This window comes from Hyaena hyaena, unplaced genomic scaffold (assembly GCF_003009895.1).
Source record: "Hyaena hyaena isolate Hyena2069 unplaced genomic scaffold, ASM300989v1 scaffold_13, whole genome shotgun sequence".
In the NCBI taxonomy this organism is placed as follows: Eukaryota; Metazoa; Chordata; class Mammalia; order Carnivora; family Hyaenidae; genus Hyaena; species Hyaena hyaena.
Window position 1 is genome coordinate 2,398,742 of NW_024080645.1, and position 19,597 is coordinate 2,418,338.

The following is a 19,597-nucleotide window of genomic DNA, read 5'->3' on the forward strand; positions in this document are numbered from 1 at the left end:
GTTGGTCTGGTTCTCTGAGTTCTGGAAGGTTCTGAACCTCCTTGTTCCAGGGGCTAGTGGGCCAGAGCCAGCCTGGCCTGGCCACTTCCATCTCCCAATGGAGTGTAGTCCTTAAGGTGGGAAGGGTAATGCCCTGATGGGTGGGGGCAAGGAATTCATTTGCTTTCCCTCAACCCCTTTACTCTGCACGTTCCTCAGTCGCCTCAGGATGAGAGCACAGGGGACCAGGGGGCTTGTCATTTTCTTCGCTTTCAAAATTTTTTATTTTTTGAACAACCATACAGTAAAACTGATGTTTTTTCTTTCGGCACAAGTTTTGTAAATTTTCACATGTGTAGAAATTCATGTAACCACTACCACCATGAGAATACAGAAGAGTTCTCTCTGTCATGCTATCCCTTTATGCTTTAGGGCCGGGCAGGCTACAGTCTCACTTCCTGCTGGCACTTTAAAAATATATTTTTTTAACGTTTGCTTATTTTTGAGAGCAAGAGAGCAGGGGAGGGGCAGAGAGAGAATGAGACAAATTCTAAAGGAGGCGCCAGGCTCTGAGCTGTCAGCACACAGCCTGATGCGGGGCTCGAACCCATGAGCTGTGAGCTCATGAACTGAGCTGAAGTCGGAAACTCAACCAACTGAGCCACCCAGGTGCCCCTGCCCCCGCCCCCCCTCCCCCCGCCACTGGCCCTTTAGAGCCTGTTCTTTCCAGTACGACCAAAGGTTCCTGGAAGTCCAGTCCTTTCCCATACCTGTGTTTCTAGTATCACACAAAGGCTCAAAACTTCTACACCTTTATTATAGATTAGTAGAACACAGAGCGATGACAGTGGCAGGAGAGGCCCCGGCACAGAGTTCCGTTCCAGGCAGGACTGCACAGTGCCAGCTCCGGGCTAGGCCAGCTCGGCCGGCCCTGGCAACACAGGCATGACCTTGGCCACGCTCAGCAGTGGAAAGGCTCTTGGGCAGGGTGCTTGCTGGGACATGCTGCAGCTCCTGTCACAGGACAATCTTAAAGGAGCTGAACAGGAGAAGAGTGGGTCGGGTTTTCTGCTGGAAGAGGAGGGGACACACTAACCCCAAATTTGGCCACCTCTTCCCTAAGACCCCGTGGAATGGGCTGACCCATGTCTGTCCGTCCCCTTTGGAAGAGCTGCCCTGAGCCACTGAGGAACTGGGGCTTTCTCAGCCCGGCTGCCACCTCCCGTCCCAACATCCCAGGCCCACATGCAGCAGATGGGGACCCAGAGATAACCAGAACGCAGGGGGACCAAGACCCTTCTACCTGGCGAAGTCTGGTGAACGGGAGATGACGTGCTGGAACTCCGAGAGGTTGATGGTGCCATCCCGATCGATGTCGGACTCTTCCAGGATCTGGAAGAGGGAGAGCTTTGGGCCAAGTTCAAGCCCTTCCCTCCCGCTGCCTGGCCCGGCCCGGCCCGGCTGCTTACGTTGTCGATAAGCTGTTTCATCTCTGAAACACTAAGCCGTGTGTCCTCGCCCTGTCCCGTGAGGCAGTTCACGAGTTGGCTCAGGTCTTCTCGGTTCAGGGTTCCATCGTCGTCAAAGTCTACGGACAGACACAGGAAGCCGGAAAGAATGTGGTCAGCGTGAGCTCCGAGGCTCCACAAGAGGCCCCCGGCTCCTGAGCAGGAAGCCACCACCAAGGTCATGTGGGGACAGGCCGTGACCTGCCAGGCTGCTCCCGGCCCTCACCGAAGATGCGGAAGGCATAGTGGGACTTGATGTCTGGAGTCGCCGTGTCACTGAACACACTGAGGAGGTCCAGGAAGTCCTCGAAGCTCAGGCTGTCCCTGGCCGGCGATGTGGAGAAGACCCTGCAGATTCGCTCCTTGAAGGGGTTGGCCTAGGCATGAGAGCCTTCTGTGAACACCATGGGACGTAGCCCAGGTCACACACCCCTCAAACCCTGCCGGGAACTGGAGGGAGCAGGTCCCAGTACCATGAGCTCGGACTCATGGGAAAGAATGATCAGTGCTTTGGGGCCAGCATGGAGGCCGGGAGGACCAGCTGACTGGGGAAGGGACAGGGACAGCTTCTTGGGAGTCAGTTTAACCCAAAGGCAGGCCTAGGACCAGAGAAGGAAGACGAAAGCATCCTAAGCAAAGAGAACAAGATGGGCTGGTTACTATAAAACACATTTACTTGAATGCTCGCTGTGTTACAGGCGCTAGGCCAGGCCCTTTGCATAAAATTTTCACAGCAACCCTGTGGAGTGGCAGTTGGACTCTGGAATAGAGCTTCTCAGACTTTAATACAGTAGCTCAACTCCTTTTATTTATTTATTATTATTTTATTTATTTATTTAGAGAGAGAAAGCACAAGCAGGGGAGGGGCAGAGAGAGAGGGAGAAAGAGAATCCCAAGCAGTCTCTGCACAATCAGGGCAGAGCCCGATGCAGGACTTGGGACTCACAAATTGTGAGATCATGACCTGAGCCAAAATCAAGAGTCAGACACTTAACCGAATGAACCACCCAGGCGCCCTCAACTCCTTTTAAAAGGACAAAACTCTTTTTAAAGGGGCACCTGGTTAAGTTAGTTAAGCAGCCAACTTCAGGCCAGGCCATGATCTCACAGTTGTGGGTTCGAGCCCCACATCAGGTTCTGTGCTGAGAGCGCAGAGCCTGGAGCCTGCTTTGGATTCTGTGACTCCCTCTCTCTGTGCCCCTCCCCTGCTCATACTCTCGCTCTCTCTCTCTCAAAAATGAATACCCATTAAAAGAATAAAAAATGTATAATAAAGGACAAAACTTATTTGACTCTCCAAGAATATGTGCAGGAATCTCAGTTTGAAAAACAACATTCTAGTGAATTCCACTGGGTGTTTTTGGTAAAGCCCCTGTCCCCAGGAAATTAGGGCCAAATGGAGGAAAGGCCAGAATGGGGACCCGTGACCACGTGATCTCAGGATGAAGAGCAGAGGGAGGGTGGGGGCCTGGCACCTTGAGCTCTGGAAGGCTGAGGATCTGCTCCAAGGACACTCGAATCTGCAGAGACTCCTCCATGCTCCGGTGCTCCTGGGGAAGCAGCTCACAGAACCGCCTGTGGGCTCTGGCAGAAGGAGAGGAACCTGTTGGCAAACCTTCCTGTGTGTGTTACATGCCCACTCCTTGCCTTGCTGCCAGTTATGAAGCAGGTGAGGAGCTGAGCCACATACACAGAGCTTTTCAGCCATCAGGCATAAGCCAAATGGAGACATGCCACAAGACTACAGAATGGGAGTCCATTCATGCCATGGGTATTTACTGAGGGCCTGCTGTGTGCCAGGCACTGTACTGGGACTGGTTCTAGAGCACCCTGAGGGGTGGAGAGGGTGCAGAAGGAGCCAGCAGTTGGCCCTGAAAAACAGGAGAAAAGAATCAAGTGGAAAACTCACTCTCATTTCACTCCAGGGATCTCCAGCCCTTCAAACCTCCCATTTTATTTTATTTTTTAAATTTTTTTTAATGTTTTATTTATTTCTAGGAGAGAGACAGCATGAGTAGGGGAGGGTCAGAGAGAGAGGGAGTGACAGACTCTGAAACAGGCTCCAGGCTCTGAGCAGGCAGTCAGCACAAAGCCCGACACGGGGCTCGAACCCACAAACCGTGAGATCATGACCTAAGCGAAAGTCGGACGCTTAACCAACTAAGCCACCCAGGCGCCCCTCAAACCTCCCATTTTAGCAGCTACCGTAAACGATCTCTTCCTCCGTCCGCCCCCACCTCCTTCCCACTGGGATTATTTTTGCCAAGAGAAGCCAAAGAATCTCCTCACTCAAGTGCCTTGACCGCAAAAAGCTGGCGCAGGGTTAGGAAGGGGCTTCCAGCCCGAGTTCAAGCCCTCTCTCCCTTGGAGCGTACTCTTAGGCAAGTAAACAAACTTCTCTGAAACCTGTTTCTCGTTGTTCCCATACCTCCCTCTGGAGGATTAAATTAGGTAATGTAGCCAAGCACTTCGCACAGTTGCTGGCGCAACTGCGCACGGCGAGGGCTCAGTAAGCGTTAACGGTTACTGTGTATATTCAGGTCGAGTTGCGAGGGGCCAGGGCTCCGGGGAGGCGACGTCCGCGGAGCCCCTGCCGGGCTGGGGCAGGAAGTTCGGTTACGCAGGAGCCGGCGGAGCGCAGGCTCCGGAGCGCCCAGCCCTGGCGGAGGCTGGGGGTGGCTCTGCGGGGCGCATCGGGGGGCCCCCCGAGCCGGCGGGGAGGGCAGGATCAGGGGCACGCGTCAGGGGCGCCGGGTCCGGCTGGGCCGCGGGCCCCATCCCTCCCCGGGGGGGGGGGTGGCCCTCGGTTAGCCCGTCTGTGGACAGGGCCCCCCGCGGTCGCCTCTAGAGGATCCGGGGGCTCAGGTTCGAGACGGCACTTACAGGAGGATCTCCTGCTTGGTCAGGAACGTCAAGTCCTGGAAAGCAAAGCGGGAGGGGTTCAGCGAGGCCTCCGGGAGGCCGCGGCCGCTCTGCCGCCCGCCCCGGGACCCCGCTCCGCAGTGCAGGCCCGCGCGCAAACTCCCCGGGGACCGGCGTCCCGCGCACCTGGTACTCCGCCAGCAGCTCCTTAGACAGGCGGCTGCCCGAGCCCCCCATCGCCGCGCCGCGCGCCGAACTCCGCCAACTCGTCTCGGGGCGCCGGCAACTTTTCCACTTCCGCCCTCGGGTCGCGTCACCGCCCCGTTCCCGCGGCAACCGCTCCTGGGGCCACCGCCCCCGGGTCCGCCCCCTCCTTAAAGCGCCCAGGCGCTCCCGGCCCGGTTCAGCCCGCCCGCTCCGGGCGGTCCGCGGCGAGCTGGAGGCGGGGCCCGGGGCGGGGCCGGACGCTCAGGGGGCGGAGCCCAGCCCGCACGGCCCCGCCTCTGGGGGGGCGGGGCGGGGCCCGCCGCGAGCGAGCGCGTGGACTGCGCATGCGTGCGGCACGCCGCGGCCTCGCCATGGCTGGGATAGGAGCTGGCGGCAAGTGTCGCGTTGCGTCCTGTTCGACTGCTGTCGGTCACGGCGGAGGCCTTGGGCGCGGTCCGGTAAGGGACGTCAGGGAAGTACCTGGAGCCTGGATATCCGGGAAACCTCGAGACTCGCTACGTGGCCGAAAGCGGCGGGCCGCGCATCCGCTCGGCGTGGGCTTTTTCATTCAGATGATACCGCCGTCCCCTCGCCGCACGTGTTGTAGCCCGCACGCCACCTCCAGAAGTCCCAGAACCTTCTGTCCCACTTAGGCTGTACGCAGAGTGCCAGGAGCCGTGCCTAGTGATCTTCGATTTTCACAAGGGCCCTACAGGGTAGGTTCCTATTTTACAAATGGGGAGAACAGGTCCGATGGGGGGGGGGGTTCCGTGACTTGCCTAGGCTCGGGCATTTTGCAAGAGGTCACCCCAGTCTAAGGCTCCTTCCACTGCTGCCCCTGACTGTACTACTTAACTCCAGCCGATGTGGTCTCGCTTCCAGAGGCGGTAAGGACTGAGGCTGACCTGTTTGCTCTTGTCCCCTCTCAACCCCTAGAATAACACTTGGCACGTAGTAGGCTCTCAACAAATTGGATGGGTGCATGCATGAACGAACACTAGTCCAGAAGGTGAAGGTTCCAGGTTCCTGAGAGGAGGTGAGAGTGAGATTAATTCTTTTGTTTTCAGCTTTATTGAGGTATAATTGACAAACTTGTAGGAATTCGTTCTTGATTCTCCTGATTTATTCTACTTGCTAATCTTTGTAAAGTCTAAATCTCATGTTGATTTCAGCTTTAAAATAATAATTGATTAGGGGCGCCTGAGTGGCTCAGTCTGTTGAACATTAGACTTCGGCTTGGGTCATGATCTCGCCATCCCCTGAGTTTGAGCCCTGAGTCGGGCTCTGTGTTGACAGCTCGGAGCCAGGAGCCTGCTTCGATGCTGCGTCTCCCTCTCTCTCTCTCTCTCTCTCTGTCCTTCCCCTCCTCACACTCTGTCTCTCTCTCTCTCAAAAATAAAGATTAAAAATAATAATTAAAAAATAATAATAATTTATTAAAAACCAGACTACGGCCCTCTGAGATCTGACTTCAGCCTCTCTCTGCCCTCTTCTCTTGGCTTTCTGGATTTCAGCCACAGGGGGGCTCTCAGTTCCTCAGGGAATCCTCTCCTGGCTCCCTAGACTAGATTAGGAATCTTACACTTAAAAGAATCCTCAGTGCTTCTCCTTGACAGCACTGTATTATGTTTGCAGTTTATATTTACTTGGATGTTGATTAGATTAATGTCTGTAAACCCCGTAAAGAGCTAGAATTGTGATCTACGGGATCTGATAGGTGACAGTTGTTGATTAAATGTTGCTGAGGGACTTCCCCCGCACTGAATAAGGCCTTCATCTGAAAGTGACTTTAGGAAGAGGCACTATATCAACATGTGAATCCCATAATGTGGAAATACTCCCTTCCAAGAAGTGGGGGCTGCGGAGTCATAGGAGCATCATGGGGAATGTGGCCCCTTCCCAACCTGATCATCCTGACTGTAGGCTCTTCCTGTACCAGAAAGGATTCGTCTTCCAGTAGTGGAAGGATAGGCAGAGAACAGGAAGCTGTCCTGTGCGAGACTGAGGGGAGGGAGCACTGGCCAGCCAAGGCCAGTCCCTGGACTTTGTGGGAAGACTATGTCTTCACAGTGAAGATGTGGAAATAAGCCCTGTGCATGGTGACCATCAGTGACATAGATCTCCCAGCCACCTCAAAGGTGCTAAGCCCTTCTTTGAACAACCTTCTGATTATAGTGTTGCTTCCTGGTAGATTTCTGTAGAGGAGGGACTATACTGATTAGCCAATACGAACATTTTGTGCTGTTTGGCATGTTTCTCATTATAAATGATTAAATAGGCATTCTGAGTCTGGTTACCATACTGTCCTGCCTTGCCTGAGTGTAAAACGGAGTTGCTGATATACTTTTAAAAATAGCTTCCAGGGGCGCCTGGGTGGCTCAGTTGGTTGAGAGTCAGCTTCTTTGGCTCAGGTCATGATCTCGCAGTTCGTGAGTTTAAGCCCCACATTGGGCTTGCTGCTATCAGCCTGTCAGTGAGGAGCCCACTTTGGATCTATCCTCCTTTCTCTCTGCCTCTCCCCACTTGTACACTCTCATACACATTCTCTCTCTCTCTCTCTCTCTCAAAATATAAATTAAAAAAAAAATAGCTTGTAGTGTTTCTTGTTGTGAAATTATTTTATTTATTTATTTATTTATTTATTTATTTATTTATGAGAGAGAGAGAGAATCTTAAGCAAGCTCCCCACCCAGCACAGAGCCTGACGCAAGGCTGGATCTCATAACCCCGGATCATGACCCAGCCGAAGCACCAGGCGCCCCTTAGTTGAATCTTTTTGTTTTTTTTTATTTTGAGAGAGAGAGAGAGAGCGTACACGCGTGCAAGTGCGAGAGAGGCAGAGAGAGAGCGGAAGAGAGAATCCCAAGCAGGCTCCACATTGTCAGCTCAGAGCCTGATCCAGTACTCAAACCCCTGAACCACAAGATCATGACCTGAGCCAAAGTCGGGTGTTTAACTGAGCCACCCAGGCTCCCCCTCTTCGTTGAATCTTTTAAAGCTTTGTTTGTAACTACTAACTCTTGGATTTGAATTCTACTTTTTTGTTGTTATGTTTGCTTACACATTTATTTCCCTGCTCATAATACTGTCTCCTTCTTCCTATTTCCCTTGGGACATGAGATAGGCTAGCCACCCAAGATTTCTCTGAGGCAGTGACGCTTGGTCTGAGACCTGAAGAAGCCGCCATGTGAAGAAAATCCGGGAAAAGGGTGTTGTGGGCAGGAGCACAGGAGAGAGCAAGGTCCTGAGCAGGAACAAGTCCAGTATGAGTGAGGCGCAGAGAGAGGAGCAGAGAGGGAGGCCCAGCTAAGTCTTGAGAGCCCAGAGGCCACAGCGAGGAAATGGACTTCATTCTAGGGGCTCAAGGTCACATTCCTAGTACCTGCTAGAGCTGGGATTCATGCACCTTGTCAGCCTGTGACACCTCATCTCTCACCTTTGTCCCGGGATGATCCCCACCTCCCAGACTCTGCAGGTCACCTGAGAGAACCTAGCACGTGCCTGGCACAAGACAGACGTGCAGCCAGTGTCCCCTCTCTCCTGGTTTGGTCCTGTCACACGCTCACTACTGATCGATCACTCTAAATTCTTCTTTATTCAAACGTAATGCTTTTTGCCTCCTAGTTCACTTTATTTTTTTTTTTAATTTTTTTAATGTTTTATTTATTTCTAGGAGAGAGAGAGAGACAGCGTGAGCAGGGGAGGGTCAGAGAGAGAGGGAGTCGCAGACTGAAACAGGCTCCAGGCTCCGAGCTGGCAGTCAGCACAGAGCCCGACATGGGGCCCGAACCCACGAACCGCGAGATCATGACCTGAGCGAAAGTCGGACGCTTAACCGACTAAGCCACCCAGGCGCCCCAACCTCCTAGTTCACTTTAATATAAATATGACCGTGCGCACTTCCTGTTGACTCTCTTGCTCAGTATGTCTTTTAGCCTGGTGTCCTGGGTCCTTTGTCCTAGCCCGTGGCTTTACACGTTACTCCAAATTTGTATCTAGCCCACACCTCACCCCTGACCTCCAGGTTTGACTGTCCTCTGTCTACACCACGTCTCGGATGCCCAGGGTGCATCTCAAGCTCAGTACTCAAACCTGAGCTCTTCAGTCGTCCCTTTTCCTAATCTGCCTGTGCCCGCCCCCACCCCCCACCAGCTCCACCGGCTCTGTAAATGCCCCTGTGGTGTACCTTGGCCCTGCAGCTAGGTCCCTCCCACGTCTTCCCCGTGCCTCAGTCCCCCGAGCCAGCCTGCCCGCGGGCCCTGTGGTTTGGCCCTCCAAACAGGACCCACGTCGCCTGCTCCTCTCCATCTCTGTTGCCGCCTGTGCCGTCCGGTCTCCCCCTTCGCCCGCCTGGCCTCAGAGTTGCCTCCCAAATGGTCTCCTTCCCCTTCGCTCCCCTGCATCCACCTCCCCCAGAGCAGCTAGAAGAAGGTTTGTAAAGTGTCAGATGGCCCTTCTGCTTGAAACCTCCCGGTGATTTCTTATTCCATTTAGAATAAAACCCACGCTCCTGACCGTGCTGCATAAGGCCCCGAAGCTAATCCGGCCCCTGCCTTCCTCTCCAGCCACCACCACCGCCTGTCGGCCACGTTCTCGTTAACCGGGGCTTCCTTTCTGCTCTTGAAGAGAGCAAGCACCTGCCTGACGCAGGACCTTGGACGTGCTGTTTCCTTTCCTAGAATACACTTTCCTCCTGTCGACCGTCTTCTAGTTAACCTGTTGGCCATGTTCTCATTAACAGTGGCTTCCTTCCTGCTCTTGAAGAGACCAAGCACCTGCCTGACTCAGGACCTTGGACGTGCTGTTTGCTTTCCGAGAGTACACTTTCCTCGACTCTGCATTGCAGGCTTTTGCTCATTCTGCATGTCTTTGCTCAGCTGTCACCTCAGAGAGCCGTGAGCTGCCCTATTATTGAAGTCCAATGCCCCTATCCCACCTTTGGGCTACTGCCTGTTGTATCTGGTTTATTTCTCACAGAACGCCATCACCATGAGCACCTAACGTGTTTATTTTGCTTATTGTCTGACTCTGCCGCAGGATGTAAGTTCTTTGACAGTGGGGACCCTTTTCACCTTAAGGTCCTGTGTCTTCATTGCCTCATCTGTAGCGGTTACTTCTTTAAGTAGACTCATGCCCAGCGTGCAGCCCAACACTGGGCTTGAACTCACGACCTTGAGATCAAGGCCTGAGCTGAGATCAAGGGATGCTTAACCAGCTGAGCCACTCAGGTGCCCCGGTCGTGGTTACTTGAAATAGTTGGATTTTGTGGCTCAGCTGAACATGGAGCAGGGTGCATGGGAGGGATGCCCCCAGAGCATCGGGAGTGGGCTTGGGGTGGGCCTTGACCCTGAGTAAATGAATGGAGAGTAAGCAGATCATCTTAAGTATAGCTCAAATATAGCAAAGTATTGGATTTCTTAAATCTCTTCTGAGACTCACTTAAAATTATTTTTAATTGTGGCAAAATATGCTTAAAATTTCATGTCTTAACTATTTTTTAAGTTTTATTTTTGAGAGAGAGGAAGAGGGGCACTTGGGTGGCTCAGTCAGTTGAGTGTCAGACTTCGGCTCAGGTCATGATCTCGGAGTTCGTGGCTTCGAGTCCCACATTGGGCTCTGTGCTGACAGCTCAGAGACTGGAGCCTGCTTCGGATTCTGTGTCTCCCTCTCTCTGACCCTTCCCTGCTCACATTCTGTCTCTCTCTGTCTCAAAAATAAATTAAAAAACAAAAAACAAAAAAATAAAATGAGAGAGAGAGAGACAGCAACCATGAGCAGGGGAGGGGCAAAGAGAGAGGGAGACCCAGAATCTGAACCAGGCTCCAGGCTGTCAGGACAGAGCCCGACATGGGGCTCGAACCCACGAACCATGAGATCATGACCCAAGCCGAAGTCCGATGACGTTTAACTGACTGAGCCACCCAGGGGGCTGACTTCTTAACTGTTTCTAAGTGTATCGTACAGTAGTGTTACATACATGTTATTGACCTGCCAGTCTCCAGAACTCTTTTCATCCTGCAGCACTGAATCTCTGCACCATTGAACAACAAAAAACTCATTCTTCCCCCAGCCCCTGACGGCCACCATTCTACTTTCTGTCTCTGTCTCTGTGAATCTGACTGCTCTCGGTACTGCATATAGATGGGACCGTATAGTAGTGTTCGTCCTTTGCTCCTAGCTTATTTCACTGAGCATAATGCCTTCCAGGTTCATCCATGTTGCGCGTGTGCCAGCATTTCCTTCTTTATGAGACCCAGTGATACGCCACTGTGTGAATGTACTACATTCCGTGTACCCTTTCATCTGTCAGTCGACGCTCACGTTGTTTCTACCTTTTGGCTGTTGTGAAAAGCGCTACTGTGAACATGGGTGTACAGATATCTGTTTGAGCTTCCACTGGGTTCTTTGGGAGTATGTACCCAGAAGTGGAATTACTGGGTCATATAGTATTTTTATTTTTAATTTGTTAAGGAACCACCATACCGTTTTCCAGAGCGGCTGGAAATCATTTCACATTATAACCAGCAGTGGATTCCAGTTTCTCCATGTCCTTGCCAATATTTGTTATTTTCTGGTTTTTTATTCTTTTTTTTTTTTTTTTTAACGTTTATTTATTTTTGAGAGACAGAGACAGAATGTGAGCAGGGAAGGGGCAGAGAGAGGGAGACACAGAATCCGAAGCAGGCTCCAGCCTCTGAGCTGTCAGCACAGAGCCCAGTGTGGGGCTTGAACCCACGGACCGTGAGATCATGACCTGAGCCGAACTCAGACGCTTAACCGACTGAGCCACCCAGGCGCCCCTGGTTTTTTTATTCTAATGGGTGTGACATTGTAGCTTATTGTGAATTTGATTGGCATTTCCCTAATGATTAGTGAACATCTTTTCATGTGCTTATTGGCCATTTGTGTATCTTCTTCGGGAGATATCTGAGACATTTATCTATCATTTATGTATGTATTGGTGCACGTATTTAGTTATGTCTGCATGTATACGTATGTAAAGTTTTTATTTTTTAATTAATCTCTACACTCTATGTGGGGCTCAAACTTATAGCCCCAAGATCAGAATCACATGCTCCAGGGCACCTGCGTGGCTCAGTCAGTTGAGCGTTTGACTTTGACTCAGGTCATGATCTCATGGTTCGTGAATTGGGGCCCCACATCAGGCTTGCTGCTGTCAGCATGAGTCTGCCTAAGGTCCTCTGTCCCCCTCTCTCCCTGCCCCTCCCCCGCTCATTCTTTCTTTCAAAAATAAATAAAAACGTTTAAAAAGGTTGGGGGCGTCTGGGTGGCTCAATCGGTTAAGTGACCAAGACTGGCTCAGTTTAAGCTTGGGTCGTGATCTCACGTTTTGTGAGTTTGAGCACCGCATCTGCTGACACTATAGAGCCTGCTTGGGATTCTCTCTCTCCCTCTCTCTCTCTGCTCCTTTCCCACCCTCTGTCTCTAGAAATGAATAAATAAACTTAAAAAAAAAAGTTGCGGGGAGGGACACCTGAGTGGCTCAGTCGGTTGAGCATCTGACTTCAGCTCAGGTCATGATCTCATGGTTCATGAGTTCAAGCCCCACATCAGGCTCTGTGCTGACAGCTCAGAGCCCGGAGCCTGCTTCAGATTCTGTGTCTCCCTCTCTTTCTCTCTCTCTCTTTTTTTAAATATTTTAAAAAATTTATTTCTGAGACAGAGAGAGACAGAGCACGAGTGGGGGAGGGGCAGAGAGAGCAGGAATCTGAAACAGGCTCCAGGCTCTGAGCTGTCAGCACAGAACCCAGTGCGGGGCTCGAACCCACGATCCGTGAGATCATGACCTGAGCCAAAGTCAGACACTTAACCGACTGAGCCACCCAGGCGCCTCTCCCTCTCTTTCTCTCTGCCCCTCCACTGCTCATGCTTGCTCTCTGTGTCTCAAATAAATATTAAAGAAAAAAATTTTAATGGAAATTGTTTTTTTAAAAATGGGGGGAAAAAAAGACTTGTTATTGTGGTAGAACACCTGGGTGGCTCAGTTGGTTAACCTTCGAACTCTTAATTTCAGCTCAGGTCATGATCTCATGGTTCCTGGGTTCCAGCCCCATGTCAGACTCCGATGATGGCATGGAGCTTGCTTGCAATTCTCTCTTTCTCTCTGCCCCTCCCCCATCGCTCTCTCTGTCTCTCTCTCAAAATAAATAAACTTAAGAAAAAAACTTGTTATTGTGTTATGTCTTATGTTATAAAAACATGAGATTTACCATCTTAACCGTTTCTTTTTTTTAAATATAATTTATTGTCAAATTGGCTAACATGCAGTATGTAAAGTGTGCTTTTGGTTTTTGGGGTAGATTTCCGTGGTTTATCACTTCCATCTTAACCATTTCCTTTTTCTAATTTTTTTAAATGTTTATTTTATTTTTGAGAGAGAGAGAGAGTGTGTGTGAGCAGAGGAGGGGCACAGAGAGAGGGAGACACAGAATCCGAAGCGGGCTCCAGGCTCTGAGCTGTCGGCACAGAGCCCGACACAGGGCTCAAACTCGGGAATGGCAAGATCACAACCTAAGCCGGAGTCAGACACCCAACCAACTGAGCCACCCAAGCGCCCCCCATCTTAACCATTTAGTGTAGAGGTCTGTAGTGATAAGTATATTCACGTTGTTGTATAACCAATCTTTACAACACTCTCATCTACAAAATTGAAATTCTATACCTATTAAGCTTGACTTTAAGTTTATTTGTTTATTTTGAGAGAGAGAGTGTGTGCATCTGTGAGCAGAAGAGAGAATCCCGAGCAGGTTCTGTGCTGTCAGCACAGAGGCCAACTGGCAGAGCCTACGAATTGTGAGATGACCTGAGCCAAATCAGACACCTGACTGACTGAGCCACCCAGGCGTCCCTAAACCTGACCTTTGATATACCATTTTGTATGTTTTTTAATGTTTCTTTTCTGTTTTATTAATATGAAGTTTCCAGACCAGCAGAGCAGAGGGAACCCAAACCTGAGCTGAAGCAACGCCACTGAGGTAAGCCTCCTTGTGACGTCCTGTCTGAGCCAACAGCAGGCCCTTCTCCCTGAGACCTGGGCCCACAGGGCTCCAAGGGCCCCATGGGAGATGAAGATGGGCATCGATTTCCCCCGCGAAGGATTGGCCCTGGCGCTTAAGCACACATTGGGCCATCCTCACTCAAATGGCTCTGTGCATGACCATTTTGAATCATAACTGACCAGTCGAAAGCTCTTCCCATAAAAGGAGTGGTCAGCTTTGAGACCTTGGTTATTCTTCTACAAAGGAACACTACTTCAGTTTTCTGTAGGGTGGTTTGATAGACCGTCTGGCAAAGCCTGAGCCATGCACGGGCCTACTCTGACCCAGTAGTTTATTGTAATTTTATCTTAAAGGAAAATACAAACATGTCTGGAAACAGATACACAGGATTTCATTACAACAGATACAAAATTAGCAACAACCTATACGTATAATAGTTAAAGATTGGTCAAAAAATCAAGGTCCATCTATACATGAAAATAAGGCTAAATGTAAATGGTAATTCCCCCCACCAAGGTGTTGGAATAAGGGTTTTATTTTAGGTCTGTTTTCTTCTCCATTAACAAAGTTTATGGAAGGCTTGGGAGGCTCAGTCAGTTAGTATCTGACTTTTGATCTCGGTTGTGAGTTCATGTCCCACAGTGGGACTTAAAAGAGAGAAAGAGAAGGGCGCCTGGGTGGCTCAGTTGGTTAAGCCTCCTACTTGGGCTCAGGTCATGATCTTGGGGTTCGTGAGTTAGAGCCCTGCGTCGGGGCTGGCCAGGAGCCTGGAGCCTGCTTCAGATTCTGTGTCTCCCTTCCTCTCTCTCAGCCACTCCCTCGCTCACACTCTCTCAAAAATAAAAAACATTAAAAAAAAGAAAGAGAAAGCGGGGAGGGAGAAAGTTAGTTTATTCAATATACGAACTTTTAGAAAGAATATATATATATTAATTCAGCAAAAATGAATGCTAATGTGTAGGTGATGGAATCATGAGTGATTTCCGTGTTTTCAGAATATTTTCCCAAAGGCATCTATTAGTTTCGTAATTAGAACAAAAAGTGAAATTTCTTTGAAAATAAAAATAGGGGCGCCTGGGTGGCTCAATCGGTTAAGTGTCCGACTTTGGCTCAGGTCCTGATCTCGCGGTTCGTGGGTTCGAGCCCCGCATTGGGCTCTGTGCTGACAGCTCAGAGCCTGGAGCCTGTTTTGGATTCTGTGTCGCCCTCCCTGCCCCTCCCCTGCTCATGCTCTGACTCTGTCTCTCTCAAAAATAAATAAACCTTAGGGGTGCCTGGGTGGCTTAGTCGGTTAAGCGTCCGACTTTCGCTTAGGTCATGATCTCGCGGTTCGTGGGTTTGAGCCCCGCGTCGGGCTCTGTGCTGACTGCCAGCTCAGAGCCTGGAGCCTGTTTCAGAGTCTGTGACTCCCTCTCTCTCTGACCCTCCCCTGTTCACGCTGTCTCTCTCTCTCTCTCTCCCCTAGAAATAAAAATATTTAAAAAAAAAATAAACCTTAAAAAACTTTTTTGAAGCTAAAAATAAAATCTCTGGAATGGGGTTAGCATCGTGTACCTTTCACCTCTCACGGTTGTTTCAGGTCAGCACGATGGCTGTCCCACGTGATTCAGATGAGACTTGCTATTTGCTGCCTCCAAGCAGGAAGGACTGGGAAGGGCAAGGCATTCCTGACTTTGTCTACGAGCAGAAGGAACTTGTGCTGGAAGGGATTCAGTGGCCCAGGAGCGCGCCCAGCCTCCCGGAGGACACCGTACTGCCCTCTCGCTTCGACTCTGCGCTGTGCTCTGCCTGGAGGCAGCGGATGGAGCTGGGGCTGTTCCGTTACCATCTGGGGGAGCTGCGGACGCAAACCCTCCCCGGTGCCGTGGGCTTTGTGGCCCAGCTGAACGTGGAGCGAGGTGTGCAGAGGAGGCGTCCCCAGAACATCAGGAGCGTGAAGCAGGCGTTTGACCCCGCACAGTTTAACTTCAACAAGATCCGGCCGGGGGAAGTCCTCTTCCGTTTGCTCCGGGAGCCTGACTTCCCAGGCGCTCTGCGGCAGGACGACATCCTGGTCATGATCAATGTCAGCCCCTTGGAGTGGGGCCACGTGCTGCTGGTGCCCGAGCCCGCCCGCGGGCTCCCCCAGCGCCTGCTGCCCGGTGCACTGCGGGCCGGGGTGGAGGCCGTGCTGCTGAGCTCCCACCCAGGCTTCCGCGTCGGCTTCAACAGCCTGGGGGGCTTGGCCTCCGTGAACCACCTCCACCTGCACGGGTATTACCTGGCCCACAGACTGCCTGTGGAGGGGGCACCGAGCGAGCCCCTGGACCCTGGGGGGCATCTGCACCTCCTCCGGGCCCTCCCAGCCCCCGGCTTCCTCTTTTACACTAGCGGGCCAGGGCCCGACTTAGAAGCCTTGGTAGGCAGCGTGTGTCGGGCCACTGACTATCTGACTGACCACGAGATTGCCCATAATTTGTTTGTGACCCGGGGGGCCCCACCTGGAAAGACATCACCCTCCTCAGCTCTCACAGGGGTCCGAGTAATTCTGTGGGCCCGGAAGTCCAGCTTTGGGGTCAAGGAAGGCGAGGCATTCAATGTCGCCCTCTGTGAGCTGGCCGGGCACCTCCCTGTCAAGACGTCCCAGGATTTCAGCACTCTGACAGAGGCGGCTGCTCTGGACCTCATTCGAGACTGTCTGCTGCCCCCCGCCCAGGCAGAAGAGGTCCAGGCGGCGCTGGTGGCCCTGATAGCCCAGTAAACCCTCTGGAAGTATTTATTCTCTACCCTGTCTAAGTCCCTTTCCAGAAAGCCGTCCACGGGGGTCACTCGAGCCTTTCCATGGCTGCCTCCTTGCCTGTCTCAGCCTAAGGGGCCGGGTGAGGAATTGACCAGTGGTCTCTGTAAAGAGAAGCAACCTTAGAATAAATCGAATGAATGAGCCTTCGTGAATGTATCTGCTTCTCACCTTCCGTCTTGGACAAGCCTTGGGGATGTCAAAGCTCCGACTGAGAAGGGAGTCTGCGCCAGAGTTCTGTACTCCTGACTTTACACGTGGACTTCACCTTTGACGTCACGTCTGGCAGGGCAGTAGCTCGTGTGCCTCTGGCATCGTGTCCCCGCTTCCTTCCGCTGCTCGCGCCTCTCTGCTTGTTCGCCCGGCGCCTGGCCGCCACTGGGTATCGCTTCTTCATCCCTCCCCTCCCTTCAGCCCTGCTCCACCATATGCCCTGCTTTACCCTTCCCTGCCAGGCCGCCCTTGGATCTGCCCCCAGCCCCGAGTGCAGTATTCCTCATCTGTGTCATCTCATGCGGAAAAAGATGTTCTGGAAACGTCAGCACCGCCATTTAACAACACGAGGAGCTAGAGGCTGACGGGTTTCACAGCTTGGCCAAGGCCAGGCAGCTTGTGAGTAGTGGAGTCGGGGCTGTGGCGCTGGCGGTCAGGGGCCAGAAACTCGGACTGCGCCCTTGTGACTGCCGCTCGGGTCCCTTAATGGTTGGTCCTTAACAGTTGGCGGGCCCTGAGCTGAGGTGAAGGTCCCTGGTGGTAGGCTTCTCTGTCCAGGCCTGACTGAAGCTTTTGGGTCAGACTTCAGGTGTTTTATACCCCAAAAGATGTCATAAAGTCTCATTGAGATAAAGCAGAAAACATACAAGTTCAGTCTCATTGAGATAAGGCAGAATATGTACAAGTAAAAGTTCATAAGAAGAACAGTGTAGGGGCGCCTGGGGGGCTCAGTCAGTTAAGCGTCCGACTTCAGCTCAGGTCATGATCTCACAGTTCATGAGTTCAAGCCCCATGTCGGGTTCTGTGCTGACAGCTGGGAGCCTACAGCCTCCTTCAGATTTTGTGTCTCCCACTCTCTCTACCCCTCCCCTGCTCATGCTCGCTCGCTCGCGTTCTCTCTCAAAAATAAACATTAAAATAAATTTTTAGGGGCGCCTGGGTGGCTCAGTCGGTTAAGCGTCTGAGTTCAGCTCAGGTCATGGTGTCAAAGTTCAGGAGTTCAAGCTGTCAGCACAGAGCCCCCTTCAGATCCTCTGTCCCCCCCCCTCTGCCCCTCCCTTGCTCTAAAAGAAAATAAATAAAAATTCAAAAAATTTTAAAGAACAGCTTAACATCTATATTTAAATATTACATGTTCAACATTTAAATTCCTGTAGAATTTGAGTCATCTTCCTCTTTTTGGCACCGCGCAGCAATGTTAGCTTCTGCTGCTTTCTGCAGGCCTCTGCGCATGCAAACCAGTCACACCACCTTGCTTTGCCCACCGGGTCCGAAGGACGGACGGACGACCGTTACAGCAGAGTGGATTTTGTGTCCAGCTGTTGAGCCCAAATATCAGGGTTTTCCCCGTTTTCTTCCCCCCAGGACTGCTGCTCAGAGGAATGCCTTCTCTGGCCAAACCAAGTTTTTCCTTGAAAAAGGGGGAGAAAGTCAAATAGCTTTTCTTTATGCTTTATGGTGCTTCTCAGCTGTTTTGGTAGTTCATGAATTGTCGGGGAAGGGACTTCGAAGCTTTTTCTCAGCTTAAGTGTGGAACACTCAGGGGCCACTCTGGTACCCCGCCCTGGGCTTTGCACACCACAGAAAGACAGGAAGGGATGGTCCAGCTCAGGGCTTCCACCTCTGCTTGCTTTTTGATGGTGTGTGTAATGAAGGCGTTTGGGATTTGATCTAATGGGAAACCTTGAAGAGTTTGAAACTGGGGAGTAAGAAATTTGCATTTTTTTTTATTTTTATTTTTTTATTTATTTCTAGGAGACAGAGAGAGAGAGAGCATGAGCAGGGGAGGGTCAGAGAGAGAGGGAGTCACAGACTCTGAAACAGGCTCCAGGCTCTGAGCTGGCAGTCAGCACAGAGCCCGACGCGGGGCCCGAACCCACGAACCGCGAGATCATGACCTAAGCGAAAGTCGGACGCTTAACCAACTAAGCCACCCAGGCACCCCAAGAAATTTGCATTTTAGAAAGAATACTTAAGCTGGGATGGAGGGAGGGAAGAACAATGGGAGTCCAATTTAGAGGTTGCTGCATGTAAGGTGCGCCTGGGTGGCTCCCTCTGTTGAGTTGCGACTCTTGATCTCCACTCGGGTCATGATCTCCCTTCATGAGTTTGAGCCCCGCATGGGGCTCTGCACTGGCAGCGCGAAGCCACTTGGGATTTGTGTCTCCCCTTTCTGTCCCTCCTGTAATGCTCTCTCTCTCTGTCAAAGAGGTTGCTGCATGGAGGCAATTCAGGAAAGAAATGGGGGTGGTTCAAGTCCTAGAATAGTGCCTTGGAACGCTAAATATTTGGAAATGTTATGCCCAGATCGCGATCTCCCCAAAATCCCAAGACCACCAAGGAGTCCGAGTCACGTATGCAAAAGCAAAGGGCGTTTATTCGGGCTTAAGCTCGGGCTCCCAGACCTCACCAACGCAGTGGATCGTGCTGAGAGCCCCGAGCAAAGGCAGAGTAGGGTTTTTATGGGCTTTGTGACGGGGGAGGTACAGAAGTTGTGACATGGGAACAGTGATCCAATCATAATTATTCAACATCATTGACAGCGGGTTTAACCATGCACATTGTCTAGAGTATTCGTTACTTTTGGCGGGATCCAATTACAACATTTAGAGTACCTTTAAATTTAACCAATTACAGAGCGAGCCTAGGGTCTTGTTTGGCGGGTTAACTTTAACATTAGGTAATGGGTCCTATCTATAGTTTCTATCTCCAGGCCTCTCCCTCAGTAAGGTGGAGGGCGGTCGCTGGCCTTTCCTGATTGGGTGCTGCAAGGGTGCTTTCTCCTGCCTTGGGCAATGTGTCACTGCCTGATAGTTTCGGGGAAGCTGAAACTTAGGCCTTCTAGTTCAGAGGGGAAACTTAAAGCCTGTCATGGAGTCAGTTTGGTTTAGACTTATGCCCTTACAGAAAGAATGAGAAAAAAACAAGATAGTCCTGGAAGCCAAGGGCCTCCAAATCATTTCAAGAAGGGAGTCAGAGAATATCCTATGCAGAAGGAACGTCAAGACATGTGTCAGTGAGAAGATGTCCAC

The 19,597-nt window shown here is 51.4% G+C and overlaps 2 protein-coding genes across 3 annotated transcripts; one reads left to right on the forward strand and one right to left on the reverse strand.

Moving 5' to 3' along the window:
* Nucleotides 1-775: 775 nt before the first annotated feature.
* On the reverse strand, nucleotides 776-4,666 carry CIB1 (calcium and integrin binding 1). Its single transcript, XM_039217469.1, has 7 exons — nucleotides 4,536-4,666; nucleotides 4,371-4,405; nucleotides 2,963-3,071; nucleotides 1,714-1,864; nucleotides 1,449-1,567; nucleotides 1,283-1,371; nucleotides 776-1,018 (listed from the first exon to the last, which is right to left on the reverse strand). Exons 1-7 carry the CDS (start codon nucleotides 4,584-4,586, stop codon nucleotides 997-999), a joined length of 576 nt encoding a protein of 191 aa, XP_039073400.1. The 5' UTR covers nucleotides 4,587-4,666; the 3' UTR covers nucleotides 776-996.
* Nucleotides 4,667-4,929: 263 nt separating this feature from the next.
* On the forward strand, nucleotides 4,930-16,498 carry GDPGP1 (GDP-D-glucose phosphorylase 1). Of its 2 annotated transcripts, XM_039257019.1 has the most exons (4): nucleotides 4,930-5,272; nucleotides 5,493-5,592; nucleotides 13,496-13,552; nucleotides 15,156-16,498. In XM_039257019.1, the coding sequence occupies exon 4, from the start codon at nucleotides 15,165-15,167 to the stop codon at nucleotides 16,314-16,316; it is 1,152 nt and encodes a 383-aa protein (XP_039112950.1). In that variant the 5' UTR covers nucleotides 4,930-5,272; nucleotides 5,493-5,592; nucleotides 13,496-13,552; nucleotides 15,156-15,164; the 3' UTR covers nucleotides 16,317-16,498. The 2 variants fall into 2 exon arrangements, with proteins under 2 accessions (XP_039112950.1, XP_039112959.1); XM_039257028.1 differs by lacking the exon at nucleotides 5,493-5,592.
* Nucleotides 16,499-19,597: the final 3,099 nt, after the last annotated feature.